Here is a 25,761-nt window from a genome sequence, read left to right as displayed (position 1 = left end):
TTGATCATCGACCCATGAACCAAGAGGTCACCGGTTTCGTTCCAGGTTGGAGCACATGCCCAGGTTGTGGGCTCCATACCCAGTGGGGGGCATGCAGGAGGCAGCCAGTTGATGTTTCTCTCTCATTGGTGTTTCTAACTCCCTATCCCTTTCTCTCTAAAATCAATAAAACATATTTTTAAAAAGAGAAAACAACCGTTGTATTCACCTCCTCTGTACCATCCTAACTCATGTCTTTCTGTGTGCATGCTAATTGCCTTTCCTCAGGTTGCTTTATGTGTGAATAGCCAGCAAGGCCCGTCACTTGTGTTGGGTGATTTTTCTTGTAGCATCTCTTCAGTCTTTGACTTCGTGGCTTACTGATAAGCAATATCATTTCTAGCACTGGGCCAGTGCTAGAGTTCATAGTCCTAGTGGGCCCTACGGTGTGATACTTCTGACCACTCGGCCACTGGGAAGTTTGTGACTGGTTATGGACATTTTTGTTCACACATTGCAAAATTCTGGGACAGTTGGAAGAACTTTTGGGGAGAACTCTTTGTAGCAAAGTCATTTTGTAACCAGTCCTGTGAGTTGCTTAGTCTGTACACGAGAGCCATACCTGTTATGTAGATATAAACTCATGGAATCCAGAGAATGGCTCTAACTCATGGATAAACCTGTTAGAAATTTTCCTATGTAACAGTAGTATTGAAGGCTAAACTTGAGGCAGCCTAAGTCAGAACTGTATGCTTCTAAGGAGACATCATTAACTGGTAGGTGCAGTATGTCAGGACCATGAGTGGCTGGGGCTCTGGGAACTCTTTGGGTAGCTGTGACCTACAGAAGTGTTAGTGACATTTCATAGTGCCGAGGGCTTCCACTCAGCAAAAGAAGTCAGAGAAGTGGTGTTGGTGGCAGCAGCCCCATTTCTGGATCAGTGATGGCTGTTGCCAGCAAAGGGTGGGAAAGCTGTGCCTATTTTCCGATAGAGCTTTGAGGCTGGAATGGCTGTTTGGTGACTCTGAGGGAGTGAACACAGCTTGGGAGCAGGCTTTGGCTCAGACCTTCTGGGGCAATGGCATTGCAAGTCTTCAGTTATTACTTGCAGTGATTATTGCTGTGTGTTAGCCCAAGGACTTACTTGAATGGTGGTGAGGCACCTAGAGAAAACCCTCCGTTTCTCTAGGGTGAAGTAACCTGGAAGCCTCAGATTTCAGTGGCTGCCAGTGACCAAGTCATGACTTTGATGGTTCAACCCCTGTGAGGTGGTCAAGATTTGTTTGACCACCATGTTGCCTGCAGAAGATGATTGGAGTGAGAAGAACTGAAGCTCCCAAAGCAGCCAGTCAGAAAAAGTATCTGAGAAGAGATCACAGATTGTGGGAGGAGGCGGGGCAGCCTCAGCAACCGCCTCCCGTGTGTGGACTGCCGCCTCCCAGGGTCAGGAGCATTTGGGCAGAGCCACCAGCCTAGCATTCTAGCACTGGTTTCTCCATTTCCTAGTGTGTGTCTGTTGTCTGGTCCTAATTGTCATCTGGACCCTCTTTTTCTCTTGTCCCCCCTACTGGAAATTTGCTGAGCATGCCTGTCACCTGATCTAGCAAATCTTTACACATATTCATAAGGGTTGTCAGATATTTTGGCTCATCTTTGAGACAGCATTTAAATATATTTGGTGCTGGAATTGCAGTACCTCTTTGAGAATGGATACCGAGGGAACACATAGCGAGCAATCTAAATTCTGGCTTTTTGTGTGGGGATGGGTTTGAGGTGAATGTTCCTAATTATATACTTTTAATTTACTCATTTCTCTTTTGAGGACATTTTTTTTTTCCATGTACTTGGAAGTTGCAAGGACCTTTTCAAGTAATTTTTCATTTTGGTAGTTTTATGTTCTTGTGAAAGTAGTTTAATTTCTAGGTGACCTAGATTCTCCTGATCCATTATATGAAACTATGTTACTAAGTTGATACTGATCAGCATTTAGTGAATTATAGTCTTAGCGTGTGTGCGCGTGCGCGCGCGGACACACACACTCCCTGGATCTCTTAGCCCAGTTCTAGCATCTTCTAATCTAGTGCATATTCTCTCTCTCTCTCTCTCTCTCTCTCTCTCTCTCTCTCTCTCTCTCTCTCGCTCTCTCTCTTGCATCTACTTGGCCTCAGCTGTGGAGGAAGCTATTACCCCCTAGAACAACATAGACATTGTGCACGAGCTTCTCACATAGACGAGGAATTCTGTGTAGGCTGTTGTCATATGAAACACCACTGACTTGTAAGGTTTTTTTTTTCTTTAGTTTTGACCTAGCCAGTTTGTATACGCTTTCAGGGCCACCTGTTATAAAGGCTTGGTAGACTTATGTGGATGGGTGGTGAGAACAGGATGAAGCTGAAGCCATTGTGACACAAGACTTTAAAACCACAACAAACAGACTTGAGTAATAAGCTGGAATGTTGTTCAGCAGCCTGTGAGCACCATGGACACTTGTTCCCACCCTCCCAAGAGGAGGCAATCAAAGAAACTGTGACTCCTTTGTGAGCTGGCTGGTTCTGAGTTAGGAACTTCAGTAAATTTGCTAAATGATGTTTGTTCCTTTAGTGTTTTAATGCTTCTTGTGTTTTAGAATTCTCTAGTTATCACTTCTCTGAAAATGTAAGCAGAAAAGAAGTTTGTGGTATTAACCAAGGTGTTTTATGGCTTTTTATTATAAACATAAAATTTGAAGATTTCTGCTTTAATGTGTTGACTATTTTCAGATGTCCAAAGTATTGCAATCACTTTTTAAAACACATAATATCAGCTATCGAGTTCTGTGGCAAATCTGTTTTTAATCCTCACTCAAGGATAGTTTCCACCCTAACCGGTTTGGCTCAGTGGATGAAGCGTCGGCCTACGGACTGAAGGGTCCCGGGTTCGATTCTGGTCAAGGGCATGTACCTTGGTTGCAGGCACATCCCCAGTAGGGGGTGTGCAGGAGGCAGCTGATGGATGTTTCTCATCGATGTTTCTAACTCTCTATCCCTCTCCCTTCCTCTCTGTAAAAAATCAATAATATATATATATTTTTGATATAAAATATATATATATATATATGTTTTTAAAGGATAGTTTCCCATTGATTTTTAGAGGGAGTGGAGAGGAGGGAGGAGGGGGGAGGGAGAGAGAGAGAGAGAGAGAGAGAGAGAGAGAGAGAGCGATTGGTTACTTCTTGCACATGCCCCAACCCAGGTTAGGGAATCAAGCCTGCAACCGAGGTATGTGACCTTGACCAGGAATTGAACCCATGACCCTTTGGTCCGTGAGCTGATTCTGTAACCACTGAGCATACTGGCCAGAGCCTGTGGCAGTTTTTTTGGTAAAAACAAATCATTTGTTAGTCTATTTTTAATTTTCTCCCCCATTTTAAGAAAATGTAGGACCCTCTCCTGTTTAGGGCATTTTATTTTTATTGTTTAATCCTTACCTGAGGATATTTTTTCAATTGATCATTTTTTAGAGAGTGAAAGGGAGGGGAGGTAGAGGAGGGGGAAGAGGGAGAAACGATGTGAGAGAGACACATCAGTTGGTTGTTTCCCACACTCACTGCTTGCCTTTGGCACATACCCCAACCCAGGCCAGGGATTGATCCTGCAACCAAGGTTAGGAAATTAGGAAATTAGGCCATTGCAGGGTTGGTAATGTTTTAAGGGAAAAAATAATGGTTAAATATATTTTTAAAACCACATTGCCCTAACTCAGTGGTTCTCAACCTTGGCTGCACATTAGAATCACCTGGGAATCTTTTTAAAATCCTGATTTCTTGGCCTCATCCTCTGGAAATTCTGTTTCTTTCTTATGGGGTGAGGCCACAACATTAGTAACAAAGAAACAGAATTTCCGGAGGATGAGGCCCAGAAATCAGGATTTTAAAAAGATTCCCAGGTGATTCTAATGTGCAGCCAAGGTTGAGAACCACTGCCCTAACTGATCTTCTGCCACTAGATGGAGCACCTACACTGGTAAGGCAAATGCTGACTCTTAAAAAGCAAATGGAGTAATGCTATAAAAAGTAAAATATAGAATATTTTAAGGTAGTTCTGGTGAGCAGTTTATGTAGAACTGCCTTTTATGTAGGTATGGTTGGGTATGGGAGGAGAAAAAGGATAGCAGTGGGAGATAATGTCTTGAGTTTAGCCTTAAATAGTAGTTTAGGTAGACTATGTGGGTGGGGTCAGATGTGTACTAGCTCTAAAGTTCTGTTATTAATGTAATGGATAAACCCTAATGTAGAGAGATGTTACTATTAATGAAGGGAAAAGGAAATAAAAATGATAGAACATTGACTCTGCTTAAGAAGAAAAATTGCTGATTTCTGAAATATAGACAGATACTTTGATACATATTTTGGGTAGAATTTTTAGAATTATTGAAAAGGAATAATTAACAAAGTCATCAAGAGACAACAGTGATTAAAAATACAAGAACATAACATGTTCCCTGAAAATAAAATAAAACATCCAACTAAATCCTCTCCCTCTCCCCTCAGAATTAGTAGCTAGTAATCCAAGAAAATAAAGTAGACAATGTGTCTAAATTTTTGCAAGGCCACAGTTGTTGCTCGGCCACAGTTATTTGTTGCAAGGTGGGTGTCTCAGGGTCTTTCCCTGGTATCTTTCTTAGTAGAGCTCTTGCAGAAAGGAGGGCTGGAATGTGTGAGCCTTGGAGTGATTAGTAGCCCTGGCGAGAATCTGAGAGACCCTAGTTAACAGAGCCTTTCTTTAAGCCTGGCTAGTTTGGGCAAAAGAGATTTCCCTTTGTAGCAACCAAGAGTCCTGACTCCACTTGTATTGGGCTTCAGTGTCTGTGAAACAATATTGGTTTTGCCTTTTTCAGTCCTAAGAGCATTCTCAAAAGAGAAGATGAGTTCTGCTTTCTCTGCTGTCTGTCACACTACATCATAGGCTCTAAGCTATGGGCCTGTATTATTCTTACTACTACTGCTCTGAGCAGAATGAAATGACATTATTTAGTTGACAATGGTAATTATTTGTTGAATTATATAGTCCATTCCTCAGAGGAAAGCCTGGACCTCTGCAATCAGATCCGAGGATCCTGCTAGACCTGGAGGTGGTACAGACCCATTTTTGCCTGAGGCTATAAAACGGAATGGCTGGTGTGGTTTAGCATCCAAGTCAGGTTGGGTTGAGAGGGGAAAAGGACCTTCCACCTATTAAGCTGTGTCAACTAATCCAGCCTGTAATTGTATTCAAGTGATTTTAATAGATTAATGAATTTATTATTAATGCCTTTGTTAATATGCTTTTGTATTTTTGTGTTTTTTTTTAAATGAATATTCTTTTAAATGTAGAATAGAAGATTTGGTGACAAGACCTGCCTCTCAGATTCAGTTACTGTAATTGGAGGCTTACAGTGGGATAGGTCCTGGTAGAGTTTCATGTTCCTTATTTAATTTAGTCTTTACCAAGGCTTTGTAAGGGAGGGATTATTGTCTGCAGATATAGATGTGAAAACTAAGACTGATTCAGTAGCCTGCCTAAGATCACAGAACTAAAAAGCAAATGGAAGCAACTGGGATGAAAACCCAGATTTTAAGATTTTGAGCTTTTCTGAATTTGAATTTCTTGAGGGAATTAATCCCCGGTGAGCTGAATTTCTCTCCTGTGCATCTAAATGGTAAGAGGTATGTGCCATTTTTGGGAGAATTAGTAAAATAGTCACTCGGATTTCTGTAGTTTGCTCAGATAGAAGCAGCTCACCAGAACGGAAAGGTATCCTATATAATAAAAGCATAATATGCAAATCAACTGCACGGTGGTGGAACAACTGGTCAGTGTGCTCCCACAGGGGGAGTGCCGCTCAGCCAGAAGCCAGGCTCACACCTGGCAAGTGCAGTGGCAGTGACAGGGGCCTCTCCCGTTTCTGTGGCAATGCTAAGGATATTCGACTCAGTCAGACACCCCCTGTGAGAGCTCCTGGATTGTGAGAGGGCGCAGGTTGGGCTAAGGGACACCACCCCCTGCTCCCCCCCCACCTCTACACCACCACCACCACCACCACTACCCACCCACTCCCCCACCCCTCTACCCCCCCTCCACCATCCCCTCCCCGAGTGCATAAATTTTGTGCACTGGGCCTCCAGTATAAAATAATATGCAAAATAATTGTGAGAAGATAGGATGCAAGTGTGACAGATGGTTACATTATGAAGGATTTTAAGGATCTTAAGGCCCAGCAGAGTAGTTTGTTATATCTCTGACCATGCCCCGTTCCTCCTCTTTGTTTACAAAGTAAAAACTTAGCAGTTTGGCTTTATCTCCCCTCCCCACCCCCTTTTCTTGATCTGGCAAAACCTGCTTTTAACTTTGAAAACCAAATAGAGATATGAATATAATACAGTGGAGGAATGGAATGTCTAAAAAGGTATCATCTACATCTAAAATATATTTATAAATGCTGATCATGATACACTACTAAATATATTTTCTAGTGCATAGTCTGCAAAGCACTGCTGTTTGTCTATGCCTAAATATGGATTATTTCATCATAAGGCATGTGCCTCATCATTAGCTTTACTGGGCTTGCTAACTTTTTGAATCAATTGGCAATTTTGTCCTTATGTATGAGTTCCTATTTCTTAGATTCTCAGGTACACTTGGTTTTATCAGCTTTTAAAAATTTTTAAATTAATCACATGGATATTAAATGGTATCTAGTATTAATTTGTGTTTCCATCATCTTTTTTTTCTTTTTCAAAAAATATACTTTTATTGATTTTAGAGAGAGAGGAAGGGAGAGGCATATAGAGATAGAAACACTGATGAGAGAGAAACACATCAATTGTGCCTCCTGCATGACTCATTCTGGGGATCAAGCCCATAACCCACTTGTGTGCCCTGACTGGGAATTGAACTGGTAACCTCTTGGTTCATGGGTTGATGCTCAACCAATGAATCAAGCTGCTGAACTCCTTCATCATCTTTTGAGCATCTTTTTCTATATTTGATTGTTAGAATTTACTCTTTTGGTGAGTTTCTTGCTTATTTTCTGCCCATTTTTTAAATATTAGGTTGTTGGTCTTTAATTTTAATTGGTAGGAATTTATGATGAAAAAACAACTTTTGGAGACTAATCTTTTGTGGGTTATATGTGAAGTAGATGTTATTTCAAACTGAGTGGAACTAGAATACAGATCTTTTTATTCTGTTAATTGTTCTGTGTGATATTACCTCTCCTTCCTAAACCAGAATAACTGGATGCCTGGAGGGGAAATTGATTCCTGGTAGGTGCAACAGCAGCCCAACAAGTTTTCTTCAAAAGTAGATGGGGCAGTTTAAAACATTACAGTGTTAAAGAATTGGCACATATGTTTAAAGCAAGTACTGGCCTGGCCGGTCGACCTATGAACCAGGAGGTCTCAGTTCAATTCCTGCTCAGGACACATGTCCAGGTTGCAGGCTCGATCCCCAGTGTGTGGTGTGCAGGAGGCCGATCAATGATTCTCTCTCATCGTTGATGTTTCTTTCCCTTCCTCTCTGAAATCAATAAAAATATATTTTAAAAAAACCCACAAAGACAAACAAAAAAAACCCCAATACTGGATTTTGTCCTATACTGTTATCATTGTGCTCAATGATTCTAATTTCATACAGTGTATTTCAGAAATGGATTAGTTTGGGATAGTGAACAAAAAGCCAGTCATTAAAGTCTACCCAGTTTGTAAGCGTGCTCATGTTATAGCTAAAGCAACAGGATGGTCTGTTTAGGCAGTTTGATAAATGTACCCCTCCTCTGCTTCAGCTTCCAGATTTTAAAACTTAATTCATCAAAAATGTGAATGACTTGTCCTTGCTGGGTGGCTATTTGGTTGGAGCATAGTCTTGTACACCGAAAGGTTGTGGGTCGGGATGTGTACAGGAGGCAACTGATGGATGTTTCTCTCCTATGGATCTCTCTCTCTCTCTCTCTCTCTCTCTCTCTCCCTCCCTCCCTCCCTCCCTCCTTCCTTCCCTCTCTCCCTTCTTCTCACCCCCTCCTTCCTTTCTCTCTAAAAAAAAAAATCAATAAAAATACGTCCTTGGTGAAGATTAAGAAAGAAGTGACTGATGCTAGAAGCACATGAAATGACTTATGAATTAGTGTTTCTCTTTCCAAGCCATAACATCTCCAGGCAGACACACCCTTGAATGTGTGTTTTGCTTTTGATTCTTCTTTGAATCTTGACTTCACATTTAAGAACATCTTTCCAAGTTTTCTTTTCTTAAAAGGAAAAACTATAGTAAAACAGTAGTGCTAATAATAGATATTTCTCTTCATTAGCCGCCACTTGGCTGGTTTGCAGTGCTGCTTATTTTCTGGGCAGCCTTGCAAACCAGTTTGGTTGCCTAGCAACAGAGCCTGGAACTAACTGATCCTAGCTCTGATGCAATAGTAAGAACGTGCAGTTATAACAAAAGGAGTTCTGAAACTGTATTGCATTTCTTCAACCTTCTTTTTATAATTTTAACTTTAAATTTTACTATAGGTGAACAGAAAGTAATCTATGAAAAAAATGTACTTATCTACCTCAGTGGTTTTAACTAGAATATCAGAATGATGGAAGTTCAGTAATTTTCATCAAATGCATTGCTTATTTACATTTTAGTTGTGTTTCCCAAGACAGGGAGGTAAGTTATATTATTTGAATGTAGTAGGGATATCCTGTATGATTTTTCTTACCTGTATAGTAGTGACAGTGGTACAGAAAGTTACCATTGGAAATAAAGGTCCATGAAAAGCATCATTGTGGGGACTTCTGTAATATTCTCAACAATAAATATTTTTTAAAAGTTTTAAAACATCATTGTAAAACTGTTTCAATTTGTTGAAATATTAGACTCTTATATTTTAGAGTTTCCTAGATGATCAAAATATCCTTGTGGTATGTAAAGGAAAGATTTGAAGGAATTCTTCTGCTTGATCTGAGCAGCTTGATCTGGTGGTAGTTATTAAAATTCTGACTTTTAATTCATACTGCCAAATAAAACATTGATCAGTTGCTTCCCATAAGCACCCTGATCAGAGATTGAACTCAAAACCTTTTGGTGTACAGGATGATGCTCCAACTAACTGAGCCACCCGGCCAGGGCAAAGTTGTTTTCTTTCTTTCCTGCAGAACAGACACCTGATAAATTGGTTGGGAGTTGATGGGATTGGAGAATAATCATTAAATGAACAAGAATAAATCTCAATGTTGTATTTGTATTGAATGAGGCTGATAGATCTGTGAGGACTCTTGTAATTAGTCTCTGATTCTTGCTCAAGGGTGCACTTAGACATTTAGAGAGTTATTTATTGGCAGATTGCTGAGTTTATAATACATTCTGTCATCTCCAGATCCCCTTTCCTTTAGTCATTTGAATAAAGGACTTCTGACCTATAGAGCTGTGAGATAATAAAATTGTGTTGTTGGCTGGCTGGTGTGGCTCAGTGGATTGAGTGTCATTATTCCTGGTCAGGGCACATGCCCGGGTTGCGGGTTCAGTCCTCAGTAGGGGGTGTGCAAGAGGCAGCTGATTGATGTGTCTCATTGATATTTCTATCTCTCACCCTTCCTCTCTACCTAAAAATCAATAAAAACATTTTTTAAAAATAAAATAAAGTGTGGTTTTAAGTTGCAATAGAAAACCTGCAGACTGCCTTGAGCTAGAGGTGAAAGAAGATGGAGGCAGGAGGAAAGAAGCATCTGATTCTCCCTATTCTCTGAATGGTAGGAAAGCCCATTCCTATTCCTTGTGGCAGAACTAAAGGGCTTCTCATTCCAGGTGCCCATTTCTGGGTTTTGGCTGCATTGCATCCAGGCTGAGAGATACTGGGGAGAGAAAACTAGTAAACTCATCACCTCTGTGACCTTCTTCCTCAGTCTGCTTACTCCTCCTCGCTTTTAAGTGTCCCCAAATAGCTGCTCCATTTATTGTGTCCTGATTTTATAGCTGCATTCAGTGGTAAAGACAAGGTGGAGTGTGTTTACTTAATTTTACCCAGAACTGGGTTAATTTGTTAATTATGAAAAGAATTTTGTTCTTTGTGTGGAGCATGGTAGTTTTCATTGGCAATCTACTAATACTTTTGTGCACATGTTTTTAGATTTTTCCCCCCTAAATATTTGAAGGTACAGTATTCTTTATTTTATATTTTTATTCTCACCTGAGGATATTTTTTCCATTGACTTTTAGAAAGAGTAGAAGGGAGGGAGAAAGGGGGAAAGAAAGAGAGAGGTGAAAGAGACACATCCATCATTTGCCTCCTCTACTTGCGCCAACCAAGGCCGGGGATCAAACTTGCAACCGAGATTGGACCTGCAGCCTGTCAGTTCATGGGCCGATGCACTAACCACTGAGGACACTGGCCAGGGCAGGTATTCTTTTTTTTTTTAAAACAATGGGGTTGCCCAGCTAGTATGGTTCAGTGGCTGAGCATCAACCTATGAACCAAAAGATCACAGTTCAATTCCTGGTTAGGGCACATGCCCAGGTAGTGGGCTCTGTCCTCAGTAGGGGGTGTGCAGGAGGTAGCGATTCTCTCATCACTGTTGTTTCTGTCTCTCCCTCTCCCATCCTCTCTGAAATCAATTACAAAAAAAAAAAATTTTAAATGGGGTCATAACTTTGTAGAAGTTTTTAATTTTTTTTTTTGCCTAAGGTATTAGGGACATTTTTCCATGTTAATAGATACACAGTAATGAGCCTCACCTTTTAATTGTGAATGGTAATACTAGAATAGTAGCAACTACCATTTTATTTAACCAGTAAGAGAGTGTTTTAACTTGCTAGGGCTGCTATATAAACTAGGTGGCATAAACATGTTTATTTCCCCACAATTCTGGAGAGTGGAAGTTCAGGATCAAGGTGTTAGCAGGGTTGCTTTTCTGAGGCCTCCTTGGCTTATAGATAGCCATCTTCTTGCTTCATCTTCACGTGGTTCTTAGTCAGCTGTGTTCCCATTACACAATACCACAGACTGGGTAGTTTAAACAACAAAAATTTATTTCCTCACAGTTCTGGAGACCGGGAAGTCCAGGATCAAGGTCCTAGCCAATTCATGTCCTGTTGAGGATGGGCAGCCTCCTTTCTGACATGCTGACGACTGCCTTCTCGCTGTATCATATGGTGGGGAGGGGTGGGGAGAAGGAGGCAGGGAGGGGTGGGGAGAAGGAGGCAGGGAGGGAAGGAGGAAGGGAGGGAGGTGGAGAGAGAGAGAGAACATAAACATTGTACTCTGGTGTTTCTTCCTTATCTTCTTTTTTTTTTTTTTTAAATATATTTTATTGATTTTTTACAGAGAGGAAGGGAGAGAGATAGAGAGTTAGAAACATCGATGAGACAGAAACATCGATCAGCTGCCTCCTGCACATCTCCTACTGGGGATATGCCCGCAACCCAGGTACATGCCCCTGACCGGAATCGAACCTGGGACCCTTCAGTCCGCAGGCCGACGCTCTATCCACTGAGCCAAACCGGTTTCGGCCTTTCTTATCTTCTAAGAGTAGGTCCCTACCCTTACGACTTCATTTAACCTTTATCACCTCCTCACAGACAGATAGTCATGCTGTTAGGCCTCCAGTGCGGGAATGTGGGGGGCAGGGTGCAGACATTCAGTCCATTGCACATGGTCTTCCCTCTGTACCTGTCTGTATCCTGATTTCCTCTTTTTATAAGGATACCAGTCTTAATGGATTAGCATTAACTTATGATCTATACTGGGATTTAGGGTTTCATTAACATAGGAATTTTGAGAGGATGCAATTCAGCCCAAATGGGGAGGTAGTGTTGATTTTTTCTACTTAAGGTAAGGAAGCTGAGGCTCAAAGGCCTTATAATTTGGTCAAGATCACACAGCTAGTAGGAGATAGAGCCAGGATTCAAACCCAGGTAGATTGGCCTCAGAGCCTGCTCTCTTAACCACCTGGCCGTGCTCCCACCGTGGAGCCACCCCCCACCTTGGCACTGCAGTTGTTGGGATGTGTCATGGATTATTTAACTGATTCTATGTTAAGCATATGGATTTTTGCTTTTTTTCCTATTAGACAATGTTGTGTTGAAAATGCTTTTTCAGGTACAACTCTGAAAATAATTGCTGTTGTATAGTGTCAAAAAATCAATTTATTCACATAAATCACTGTTAAATTTATATATTTTTGCAGGATGCTCTCTAAAATATCACCTGTTTACTCTTCCAACAATAATCAAAGAGAGTGACAAGTTTTAAAAGGAGCAGTGGAAAAACTACTCCCTGTCATAGGCTACAGATGAATTTGAATTGGGTATTTATTTAGGGGTATCTCAGAGTGAAATGAAGGCCAATCTTTCTTTTAGATGGGTTGAAAATGATATACAGTGATGCATCCTAATCAATTCATGAGTGATTTATTTATTTATTTATTTATTTATTTATTTATTTATTTATTTATGTGTCCTTCCCGCCCCCAGAATTTTGACTCTGACATTAGCAGTGTGGGAATCGATGGCTGCTGGCAGGCGGACAGCCAGCGGCTTCTCAATGAGGTGATGGTGGAGCACTTCTTCCGACAAGGAATGCTGGATGTCGCTGAGGAGCTCTGCCAGGTAACAGTGTGCCAACTGCAAGAAGATGGAAAAGAACAGCCTTCGAGCTCCTGAGTCTTCTAGCTATAGTTAGATTTTTAATATTTTAATTATCAGGGCTGACCTAATTTTACTAGGAAGTCTTTTTTTAATTGGTGAGAATTATAACCCTAGCACTTCTTAATTGGAGTATTTCCTTATTCCTGCCCCAAAACGTTGGTCCCAGGTCCTCAGTGAAGGGGTCTGAAGTGATGCTACTTTCTTCATTTCCTCTTTTGATAGGGAAGGTTTTAGTATAGAAAAGGACAGATTTATGGTTGCTCGTCTCTTCTGGCCCAGCTGGTAGAATTTTGCTTATCAAATGAATTTCAAGCTAAAATTTATTTCAGATGAGTATTACTTGTTTTTTCTTTCTATTAGACATAAGTGTAAGGATTTCAGAACAGTTTACTAAATACCACTTAATCATAATGGTAACAGCTGCCACACATATGAGTCTTTACCACAAGTCAAGCCCTGCCTTTAATTCTCACTGCAATCCTGGGAGATGGAAATTATTTCTCCCGGAATCTGAGGTCTGGAACTGTAAATTTTCCAAGGCTGTACGGGTTCTCAGTAAAGGAACTGGGTAGGATTCAGCACCAGATTTATGTGTATTCAAATTCTATCCTTGGCTACCATCCATGTGCTATTTTTTAAGGACTATAAGAATTAAATAATTTAAAGCTAGTCTGTAAACAAAACCGTTAAGCCTTTTTTTTTTTTTTTTTTTTTTTTGGCATGGCAACCCAAATTTATTGAACTACTGATTCTAAGTTATACAAAATTGCACCACTTCAATTAAAGCTTTAGTTTACATTTGGCCACCTCTAAATAGTTGTAACATTAGGTTGGTCAATAAGCCTTTTCTATTTTAACAGATAAACTGTAACTTGGGTCTTTCTCTGTACTTATGGGAATTGTGTATGTGTCCATATAAAGTTTCTAAATTGTGTTATTTAGTACTAAGTTCATTTACAAATAACAAAGACCCCAAATACTAATGGCTTAAACAAAAATGAAGTTTCTTTTTCTTGCACAGAAATAGGAGGTAGTAAGCCATCAACAGCATATACAATGTAGCTGTGCCCATGAGTCTCTTCGGGACCTAGGCTCTTTGCAGCTCTCCTATTGCTGGGGCGTCCCCTGTCCTCATGGTCCAGGATACCAGTGAAAGCTCTATAATACCTTTTGGTATTCCAGGAAGGGGCAAAGAGTTCATGCTTATGTTTCATTGGCCAGAACTTACATCTTGTAGTCATACCCAGCTTTATTCCATATGGCTACATGCCCAGCTTAAATTCACTACTTTGGAAAAGGAGAAAGAATGATATTAGGGCTCAACCGTCAGTCTCTGCCATAGAAATACATGTTAAAAAGAAATATCTTTAAGGTTTGTCCCATATTAAATTTAGAATATGCTTTTACTATATCTCTTTATCCTGATTAGTGCTAATAACAGTTCTTTTTGTTTTCACAGGAATCTGGTCTTTCTGTAGACCCCAGTCAGAAAGAACCATTTGTGGAGTTAAATCGAATATTAGAAGCATTAAAAGTCAGAGTTCTGAGACCTGCTCTGGAGTAAGTTACTGAGTTTGTTTTATTTTGAATACTTGGAGAGAACTCTGTAAGAAAATGTAATTAGAAAACACATTAAAGATTTTGAGATATATATCTCACCTGGGATAGACTTCAGAGAAATCAAGGAGAATTATTTCATTTCTTTTAGCTAAGTGAATATGGGGGATGTGTAATACGAGAAATGGTTAGAGTTTACTTATCAGTTGATCTGAATTCCCATGAGAGAAGGGTTTCTTGTATCCAGGCTATACCACCACTTTAGACTAGCTTCATAACTGAAGTACTATTGTTCAGGCAGGCAGAGCTTGATATTTGAACTTCTGTAATGTGCTGAGTTCTATGCTAGTATCTAAAAAACAACATAATTGGAACTAAGTGGTATATATGATGGAGTTCTAATTGCCACTGTAAAATTTAATTATTTACTGTGCACTTGTCATTGCTGTGAATTACCTGAATTACTGAGTAAGCTGTGATAAATATGATCCTAGAGCAGAGCCAGCAAATATTTTTGTAAAAGTCCAGGTAGTAAATATTTTAGACTTTGCAAGCCACATAAGGCTCTATTGCACATATTCTTGTCTTATTTTATAACCCTTTAAAAATGTAAAAAACCATCTTGGTCATCTGCCACACAAAACGAGCAGCAAGCCATATTTGTCCCTTGCCCATAGTTTGTGACCCCTGTTCTAGAATTTTTTAAATGTGAGGATTACTGGGTTATTTATTAGGAAGGAAGGAAGGGAGGGAGAAGAGATGCAGATAGGAGAAAGAGAAGGAGGAGAGAGAAAAACTTATTTAAGGAAGAGATAGATGATAGAAACAGTGATTGTTGTGAGATCATAGCCGTAGGATCCTGGTATTTTAAAGTTGGCAGTATTTGAGATCACTGTTACCAGAAAAATAATTGGAAGATCCTTATTGATTTTATAAAATGCACATTTTTTTCTTCTACTGACCTACTTAATTTTTATACCATAATTTCCTGTTTCTGATCATTTGTCAGTTCTCAGAAATTTTTGTAGAGTTCTAAAACCAGCCCAGATGGATAGGTAGAGATAGATAGGTTTCTGTGTAAATTGATAAATTCTAAATTCCTGTATAAATTATAAATATGAGGTAGGTATGGACTATAGTTTACAAGATAGATATCACCTAAACAGTACCATTGTGCTTGATGGATATAGCACCTTTATAATTTTTTTGATTTTTTTTTTTTAAAGCAAATTTTAGATTGTGACACACCTGGATATGGAGTTAAAGGTTGTTATGTAATAAATGCTTCTCATGATATTTCCTTAATATTCTCCTGTAAGAGATTTACTTTAGCATATTAGAGGCTCCATCAGCAATCCTAAAGAAACTCATTTAACTTTGTAAAACACACTGTTTCCCATGCATGTTTGACCAAAGAATCCTTGTTTACCCCACACCCACCTATTAAACCCACAAAATTGGAGTTCTGTGGAACATATGTTTGGAAAATGGTAGTTTAATAGAAATCTATTACAACAACTCAAACTTCTCCAAGTTTTACCTATTACTGGTAAATGTAAGCAGATATTAATCAGCATCATTTATGGGCAAGGTTAGAAAATTCATTCTGCTTGTAGCAAAAGTTGAAAAATGAAGCACATCAGTTTGGATCTCTGGTTCAGATACAACAGGAAAATACCTTTCAGTTGTGTAGCATCTTCTGTTTGTACATTGTAGGAGGAAGCATGTGCAACCACCCATGAGGGGAAGAGGAAGGTGAGAGGCTACAGTTCACCTCCAGGCAACCTAGGCAGTTGAGCAGGCCAACCCCTAACCTCCCTCCCCCCAAAAAAATTAATACGAACAGAGGCCATGGGAGGACTAGATGAGAAGGACGTCTGGAGAGTGTTAGCTAGTAATTGCAAATGATACGAGTCGATGGAAAAAGGCAGAAAAGATGTCATACGGGAGAGAGAAGTGGCAGAACAGTTTATCGCACTTACAGATCTGTTCAGGACCATGCCTGCTTTTTGTTCTTGTCCTTATATTTCTGAGTTTGTGTACAAATTTTTATCTTTATCCGGATTACTGTATCTTTACTTAAAGTTCTCTGGGTACCCATCATAGTGCTTATTTTCATAGAAGGCATTCAAATAAGTGCTGGAATAGTTTGAAGGAGAACTTGGAACAAACAGGACCTCCTCCTTCATATGGTAGATAAAAGCAAAGCCAAAAATAACTGCATGTGCTCTTCGACTTTCACTGGGGTTACGTCCCAGCAAACCCATCATAAGTTGAAAAGATTGTAAGTTGAAAATGCATTTAATACACCTAACCTAACAAACATCATAGCTTAGCCTAACGTACCTTAAATGTGCTACGAACACTTACATTAGCCTGCAGTTGGGTGAAATCATCTCGTTGCCACTGCCCAGCATCACGAGAGAGTATCACATGTCGCTAATCTGGAAAAGATCAAAATTCAGAAATCTAAGTACAGCTTCTACTGAAGGTGTATTGCTTTCGTACCATCGTCAAGTTAAAAAGAAATCAGTAGTCAGTCCATTATAAGTCAGAGACCATCTGTGGTGTCAACAAAAAGATAACAGTAATTTAATACAAAGAGACGGAGAAATAATAGAAAAACAGAAACTGTCCTTGTAGCTGGTGTCAGCATTTTGAAAGAAAGTGCTTGTCTTTAGGGGAAGCCAGTTGGCTGCCTTTCTAAAGGTATTTCACAGTAATGTTACATTGGTGGACTTGCACAGTCTAGGATCTGACTTTCAACCTTGCAGATTTGGAAACCTGTTTTTTTCAATATCCATAGCATGCCTGGGGCCTCCTAGCCCTTTAGAATTTGCAGTTCTTTTTGCAGTGCCTCCATATGACAAGAGGGAACAGAAAATAACTGAATGGTTATGAGAGAGGAGGGGGAGGGGGAGGAAGGGGGAGAAGTTCCAGAATTTTCACAGAAGGGAGAAAAAGTATTTTATTAGTTACACCATAGAAAGGTCTTATATTAGACCATGAACAATATGTGGCTCTTTCTCCACCAGACTTAGCGTATGGGCACAGTGAGTTAAACATGTATCCCTCTACGCATCTCTTCTGCCTTTTCAGAATTAAGAACCCCAACAAAACAACAACAAAACAAAAATTCAAACTCTGGGGGGGAAATCCCACTTATTCAAATCTTCATTCCTTTTTTTCCAATGGTATATCTATGAAGAGTCTTCTGTGGTCCTTCTGTGTGGCTATTTAAAAAGCCTGAGTCAGCAAGACTGCACCTAGGCAAAACAACTAAAACAGAAAACAAGACACCAGAAACTGCTTAATCATTGCCACTCTGGTTTCCATGGATAGTTTCCATGTACATGAAGTCCCAAGACAGTAGGGAGTCCTCAGGAGGACGAGTAGACGTAGCCATCTCTTACCTGAATACATTCTCACCAAGGAATTGAGTGGGCAAGCCAGGACTGTAGGGAAATTGAGAGTCTTCATAAAAAGGAAGAGAGCCCTGGTCAGTGTGGCTTGGTTTGTTGGGCGTCCTCCCATGTACTGAAAGGTTGCTGTGCACTGAGAGATTGCTATTTGATTCTCTGTCAGGGCACATACCCAGATTGGGGGCTTGATCCCCAGTAGGGGACACGCAGGAGGCAGCCTGTTGATGTTTCTCTCTCATCAATGTTTCTCTCTCTCCCTCCGCTGGCCCCCCCCCCCCCAAAAAAAATCACTAAAAACATATTTTTTAAAGGAGGAGTTCAACGAGGCCAGGAGGGAGAAACTAAGAGGAAAGATTCTGGAGTTTGTGCTTGTAAAATGCAGATCTATTGGTAACTTGGTTTATAATAGATCTCTTGGTTTTGTGGTAGGGAGCTAGCAATAATAAGGCAATGTTATATTATGTACTTCATTAAAACCACCAGTCTGTATAGAACTGTGCTGTTCAATATGGTGGCCCCTGCCACATCTCACTATTGGGCACACATACTAAACTGTATTTCTGAGAAACTTATGTAAAGTTGGAAGTGTGTGTATTGTGTTTTTAGGTAGATTCAAATGTGTAATTCTATAGGCTGTATGGTTTCTTTTTTTTTTCTTTTAAGGTTTGTGTCTTTTTTTAAAATTAAATCTTTATTGTTCAGATTATTACAGTTGTTCCTCTTTTTCCCCCCCATAACTCCCCTCCACCCGGTTCCCATCCCACCCTCTGCCCTTACCCTCCCCCACTGTCCTCATCCATAGGTATATGATTTTTTTCCAGTCTCTTCCTGCACCCCCCACACCCCTTTCCCCCCGAGAATTGTCAGTCCACTCCCTTTCTATGCCCCTGATTCTATTATATTCACCAGTGTATTCTGTTCATCAGATTATTTATTCACTTGATTTTTAGATTCACTTGTTGATAGATATGTATTTGATGTTCATAATTTTTGTCTTTACCTTTTTCTTCTTTTTCCTCTTCTTTTTTTTTTTTCTTCTTCCTCTTCTTAAAGGATACCTTTCAGCATTTCATATAATTCTGGTTTGGTGGTGATGAACTCCTTATCTGTGAAGCTCTTTATCTGACCTTCAATTCTGAATGATAGCTTTGCTGGGTAACGTAATCTTGGTTGTAGGTTCTTGCCATTCATCACTTTGAATATTTCTTGCCACTCCCTTCTGGCCTGCAAAGTTTCTGTTGAGAAATCAGCTGACAGTCGTATGGGTACTCCCTTGTAGGTAACACTGTCTTTCTCTTGCTGCTTTTAAGATTCTCTCTTTGTCTTTTGCTCTTGGCATTTTAATTATGATGTGTCTTGGTGTGGTCCTCTTTGGATTCCTTTTGTTTGGGGTTCTCTGCGCTTTCTGGACTTGTAAGTCTATTTCTTTCACCAGGTAGGGGAAGTTTTCTGTCATTATTTCTTCAAATAGGTTTTCAGTATATTGCTCTCTCTCTTCTTCTGGCACCCCCATAATTCGGATGTTGGTACGCTTGAAGTTGTCCCAGAGGCTCCTTACACTATCTTCATATTTTGGGATTCATTTTTCTTTTTGTTTTTCCGTTTGGGTGTTTTTTGCTTCTTCGTATTTCAAATCTTTGACTTGATTCTTGCGATCCTCTAGTCTGCTGTTGGATCTCTGTATAATATTCTTTATTTCAGTCAGTGTATGCTTAATTTCTAGTTGGTCCATATTCTCGAGGGTCTCACTAGATTTCTTGAGGGTCTCACTAAATTTATCAGCGGTTTCTAGAAAATTCTTGAAAAACCTTATAATCGTGGTTTTGAACTCTATATCCAGTAGTTTGCTTTCCTCCATTTCTGTCATTTGTGACCTGTTTCTTTGTCTCCACATTTTTTTATGCTTCCCTGTGTTGATAGAGTGGCTTTGTGTGCTAGGTGTCCTGTAGGGCCCAGTGGCTCAGCCTCCCCAATTACCTGAGGTGGACACTCTTGGTGCACCCCTTTGCCCTTTGTGGGCTTTGTGCATAGTCTTGTAGTTAAGCCTTGATTGTTGTTGGTATCACTGGGAGGAATTGACCTCCAGGCCAATTGGCTGTGAGAATCAGCTGTGTCTGCAGTGGGAGAACTTCTGTGCTGGAGACACCCTTCTGGGGCAAGACTTGCTTCAGTGGGGCTTTGGTGCTCACTGAGTCTGCCCCCTGAGTATGTCCCTTATGGATCTGAGGAGTTGTAATCTGGACGGTCCCACTCTGACCACTGAATACACTGGCTTTTGGATCTCTAAGGAGGTGCTAATTTAGCCTCTGTCTGAGGCTACCCAGCAGGAGCTACAGAGAGATCTGCAGATTCCTCTTCTTTGTTTGGAGTTTGGAGGTGACCAGATGAGGCCCAGCTCTGTACTTTACTTCCACACCTCCTCTGAGTCTCAGTGTGCTTTTCCCTTTCCTTCTAGTTGTAGAATTTCCACTTAGCCAGCCTTTCTATGGTTCTGGATGATGTCCATTTTGTCTTTTAGTTGTATTTTTGAAGTGGTTGTGCGAGGCAGCAATTTCCGGTGTTTACCTATGCCGCCATCTTGATTTCTTGTGTATGGTTTCTTTTTTTTTTTTTTTAATATATTTTATTGATTTTTTACAGAGAGGAAGGGAGAGAGACAGAGAGTCAGAAACATCGATGAGAGAGAAACATCGATCAGCTGCCTCCTGCACATCTCCCACTGAGGACGTGCCCGCAACCCAGGTACATGCCCTTGACCGGAATCGAACCCGGGACCCTTCAGTCCGCAAGCCGACGCTCTATCCACTGAGCCAAACCGGCTTCGGCTCGTGTATGGTTTCTTAAATGCCATGTTAAGAAAGACAAAGAGCCCTGACCGGTTTGGCTCAGTGGGTAGAGCGTTGGTCTGCAGACTGAAGGGTCCTAGGTTCGATTCCGGTCAAGGGCATGTACCTTGGTTGCGGCCACATTACCAGCAGGGAGTGTGCAGGAGGCAGCTGAATCGATGTTTCTCTCTCATCGATGTTTCTAACTCTCTATCCCTCTCCCTTCCTCTGTGTAAAAATCAATAAAATATATTAAAAAAAAAAAAAAGAAAGACAAAGATTTATACCAGTTCTGAGATGAGTAAAATGTTAGTAGTTCCAACAATGAACTCAACCCATATATGAGAAATTATCATTTGAAAATATCTCAGAAATAACTTTAGCTATCCATTTCAGTCTCCATTGCAAAGTTTATATGGTTCTTAACTTTTGGCTGAACTTTGATTTTTGTCATTTTTGCCACTCTGAATTTTTAAGCACTTGATTCAGTCACCAATAATGCTCAGCCAAGTCCACACCTATGGAGTAAATAAATGTCAGCCATTTCCCAGTATTCATGAGCCTTGAAAAATGCTATGCCGGTTTTAGTGGAGTGTGCTGTGGGAATTGGCAAGAGGCATTTTTATTTTAATATTACCAGAAATAGACATCAGTGCAGATTGGCAAAATTGTGAGAGGAGTGAGATAAACAGACTAATTCTATCAGTTAGTTTCCTGGGGGAGAACGTTAACTATGAAGGTAAAATCTTGTTTAATTATTTTTGGAATAATATGGAAATTCTAAAAGTGGAGCTAACAAGGTGCCAAGTCTTTTCAGATGCCTGATAAGTAGAATAATTAACGCTCCATGTTTCTGTGGGATAATTGGGCTGATAAGTAAGTGTTATTGTTTGGGGTCTTTTTGTGGAAGAGGCCCAGGTCTGCCAGATGCAGGGCAATGACCAGAGATGACGTGACCTTGCGCTGTGACTAGATGTCACCTTTTGTCCACAGTATTTCTCCAAACAACCTGGTTCCAAAGCTGACAGTGCTCCCCTCGCCTGCACTGGAGATTGGAGAGCAGAATGTCTTTTTAAGAGACACAGGAAAGTTGTAATGTAACCGAATGCTTATTAGTTTGCTGGTTGTGGTACAGTGGTAGTTGGTTTTTAAAAATTAAAAGTCAAAAGTTTTGCTCTAACCGGTTTGGCTCAGTGGATAGAGCGCTGGCTGTGGACTCAAGGTTCCCAGGTTCGATTCCGGTCAAGAGCACGTTCCTTGGTTGCGCGCACATCCCCAGTGGAGGGTGTGCAGGAGGCAGCTGATCGATGTTTCTCTCTCATCGATGTTTCTAACTCTACCTCTCCCTTCCTCTCTGTAAAAAAATGAATAAAACATATTTAAAATATAATAAAAATCCAAAGTTTCTGCTAGAAATGCCATTATCCCAGAGTACAGCACCCCATATCCTAATGCCTCTAACTAGGCGTTCTCTTTCTGGTTTTATGTTTTCTGCTTTGTAGACACGGGGCTAAGTTTTTAGTGTTGATTATAGTCTTGTGCTTTGTAGTTTCATGTGCTTTTGTAGGTTTTAGATTTGGTTGCTATCAAGTTAATTAAGGCCGTGACTGTCTTCTACCCCTATTCCTGCTCCTTGAATTAAATGCCTGAGTATTCAGTGTGAATTGCTAGCTAAGAAAATATAAAACATTTCTGAAGGGGATTAATGGATACATGTATATTGTCATATTCCTACCCAGTTGCTTCTAAAAAATTCAAAGTGGCACTAAGTGTTACATGGCAATGCCCAAGTAACTCTTTTGAATATAATTTTAAATACAATTTTCTTAATGAAATTATGACTTTGAAGAATGGTAACTTTTCATCCATTCAGTAAACACATACTAAGTAGCTTTTTATTGAACGCCTATTTGTGTCAGTTTCTGTGCACAGTACTTGAACTAGTCCCCTCCTTAATGCCCACAACCCTTTGAAGTGTCCCATTTTATAAGAAGGAAACAGGTTTTTAGAGAATTAAGTAACAGATTGCCTAAATTCACACAGCAGAGCCAGATTTAAGTCCACACATAGTTGACTCTACCAACCTGTGCTCCTTGTCTGAATACCCCATTCAAAGTAGGGGAGTGCCAAAATGAGAAAGACACAGCCCCAGCATAAGAGACCAGAAACTATTCTACCAAATAGACTGTGGAATGAGCCATGTGAGAGGTTCAGATAAAGAACATCTAAGTCAGCGAGTGGAGAGATTACAGTAAATCCTCAATTTTGCGGACCTCAATTTAACAGACTTCAGATTTAATGGACAAAATTTCCGGTCAGTATGTTATATGTGAAAAGTAACACCCTGTTAATTCTAAAATGCTTTTAACCAAGATTTGCTTATAATTAAATTAACAGGTTTTGTTGTTGTTGTTAGTTCACCGTTAGTTTTTAAGAAATTTTAGCGAATAGTCCATATGTTGGAAAAAAACATTGTAGTAATTTCACTGATTTAAATAAATATTGCATATCTGTAATTATAGTCTACATATTTAAATCCAAGAGTCACTGCTCGTAAACAGTGTTTGGCAAATGACTAGCACTTGATCACACGCATCTCGCTTGCTAATTGGTCCTGTTGTCATCTGGTGTGACTGCAGCAGTTATAATGGCTAGCCGGTGTTCCCACGTGCCCCGTCGTGTGCGTTGTTTCCTCGAGGTGACCGGTGAATGCACGCATTTACTAGACCTGTTCAGTATAAGTTTAAAATGACAGTAATACATACAGAAAACTCTTCTGTGAAATTAAACCTTTCATACATACTTAATTTTAATTACTCAAATAAGTCTGTGTAAGTAAAAACAGGCAAACTCACTAATTTGTCAATTTTTTTAACATATGCATTCAGAAAACCCACTTTATTGTTTAACAGACTTTGAGCTTTGACAGACACCCCCCTCGCCCGAATTAGTCTATTATATTGAGGTTTTACTGTATTAGGAAAATTGTAGACAATATGGCAATTGAGCCTGGGCCTTGAATTTTTCATCTCTGTTCTCAACTCTTCAATTTGTGTTTGTACTTTTGCAAAAAATTAACTAGCACTTATGTTGGGAGAAAGGCGTCCAATTAGAGGAAACAAATCTTGTATCTGGACTAGCTTTAATTCACCTGGACATATCACTATTGATGGTAATGTGAATTGCTAAATCAGATTATCTGAACATGTTCATATGTTTTTCTTGGCTAGCACCTCTCTATCTTAATTCTCTTCTCAGTGGGCCTATTTCCTCCTTTCTTTTTTTTTTTTTACTTCAGAGAGGAAGGGAGAGGGAGAGAGAGAGAGAGAAACATGAATGATGAGACAGAATCATTGATTGGCTGTCTCCTGCACGCCCCCCACTTGGGATTGATCCCACAACCCAGGCATGTGCCCTGACTGGAAATTGCTAGAAGTGAAATTGAATGTGATTAGAAAGGTTTGAAAATGACAACAGCTATGCCAAGACCTAGGCCTTACATAAAATTATGGTACAAAGTACATGAAAAAGTTCCATGAACATAAAAATCAAGGTAAAGTTGCTTCAGCATCTTGTAATTTAAATTGGAGAGCATGGAGAGCCGTAGCTGGTTTGGCTCAGTGGATAGAGCGTCGGCCTGTGGACTGAAGGGTACCAGGTTCGATTCTGGTCAAGGGGATATGCCTGGGTTGCGGGCTTGATTCCCAATGAGGGGTGTGCAGGCAGCAGCCAATCAATGATTCTGTCTCATCATTGATGTTTCTTTCTTTCTCTCCATCTCTCTTCCTCTCTGAAATCAGTAAAAAAAATATATTTAAAAGAAATAAAAAAAATTGCACGGAGAACGAAAAAGCTTACAGTTTAAATGATGGAACGTTTACTTCTGCTTTGGATTGAAAACTGTTTAAAAAAAAACTTCCATCAGCTTGGCTAATATTCAGGCCAAAGTGTTGAAGTTAGTTGCCTCATTGAAAGAAAATAGTAATTGCAAGGAGATTGAAGAACTTTACTGCCAATAAAAGATAGTTTCATCATCTCAGAAGTCATCGTGAATTCACTAAAGTTATCTGGGGAAGCTGCTACTGTGTATCAGAATGTTGCTGTGAAATTTGTACCCAGATCTCAAAGATTAGTTAAGGTGGATGTTATGATTGTCAAGGAATGCAACCAGGAACTTACACACAAAAGGTGTAGAGTCACAAAGTGGTCATAAAGGAGATAAAGATATATGAACTTTCTTAATAAGAGGCAACACAGTGACTTCAAAACCTGTGCTTATCTGGACAGCTAATTGTGGGAGAGGAATCAGGGGGTTAAGAAAATATATATGTGGCTGCCTGGGTACAGTGCTGGCGGTTTGAGGCAGAGGTCCTATCAGGCAAGGGTTTTACCTTATTGCTTAAGTGTGCTTACATATTTGGGGGTATCCTTAGGTTAGAAAATGACATTTTGCCAGGGAGAGAGATGTTCAGAATAGTAATTTAAATCCTTGTCTTGTGATTTAGGCTTAATGTAATATTCAGAGGTTAAGAAATTTTGTTTTACTTTTGCATTAATTTAAAAATGTGTTACCTTTTTATGTATAAAAGTAATATATGTTTACAGTAGAAAACTTAGAAGTCATAGGACAACATGGACTATTTCAAAAATCATTGTCACCTGGAGTACTGTTAGCTGCTGCTCATTGGTGTGTCCACAAGGTTGGTTGTTTCAGCCCCTTGGTGCTGCTCTAATAGTTGATGTCCTGTTCTGATGCGTCATAGCCAGTGCTGTGTGGCTGATAAATAATGCGTGAGATCCAACTTTTCCGGAGTCATTCATGTTAACAATTCTGGTAACTGGAAGTTACTTTTTTCTATATATCACACTTTTAACATTATATCATGAACATTTGCCTGTGGAAACAAAATAGGTTATTGTCTTCTTTTGTGAATAGCCCAGTATGGATTTTGCCCTCTTTCTGTTGGTTTTTCATCATTTATTAAAATTTGTAGTTTTTATTTGACTCTAGAAACTTTTGCACATATACCTCAGATCAGAAACAGAACAAGTGAAAAGCTTACTACCTCTCTCACTTGTTAATAGGAAAACATACTCATGTTTTTGTGAGTGAGAAGGGGTAGGATAAGCTTTAAGTAAGTGACCTAATTTAAATGCACTCTTGGATCTGAAGTCAGGAATTGCCTGACAGACTAGAGCTGCCAGGAGCACAGTACTTTTGGTACTGATGGTTGGTGTTGGGCATTCACCAGAGATAGCTGCTGGAAGTATCTTGTTGGGAGCACGATGTATCAGGCTTGGTGTTGCAACTTGACTGCATTCATCTTAGTGCCAGGC

At 39.9% G+C, this 25,761-nt stretch overlaps 1 protein-coding gene across 6 annotated transcripts in view; it reads left to right on the top strand.

Moving 5' to 3' along the window:
* RMND5A (required for meiotic nuclear division 5 homolog A) overlaps positions 1-25,761 on the top strand; it is a 65,167-nt gene that overhangs the window by 26,222 nt on the left and 13,184 nt on the right. For all 6 annotated transcript variants that reach the window (XM_059659220.1, XM_059659219.1, XM_059659218.1 and 3 more), the window contains exons 3-4: positions 12,447-12,581; positions 14,080-14,180. In XM_059659220.1, coding sequence (XP_059515203.1) covers positions 12,447-12,581; positions 14,080-14,180 — 236 coding nt within the window. The remainder of the gene's footprint in view (positions 1-12,446; positions 12,582-14,079; positions 14,181-25,761) is intronic.

This window comes from Myotis daubentonii, chromosome 12 (genome assembly GCF_963259705.1).
Source record: "Myotis daubentonii chromosome 12, mMyoDau2.1, whole genome shotgun sequence".
NCBI classification, from domain to species: Eukaryota; Metazoa; Chordata; class Mammalia; order Chiroptera; family Vespertilionidae; genus Myotis; species Myotis daubentonii.
This window is presented reverse-complemented; position numbering and strand designations above follow the sequence as displayed.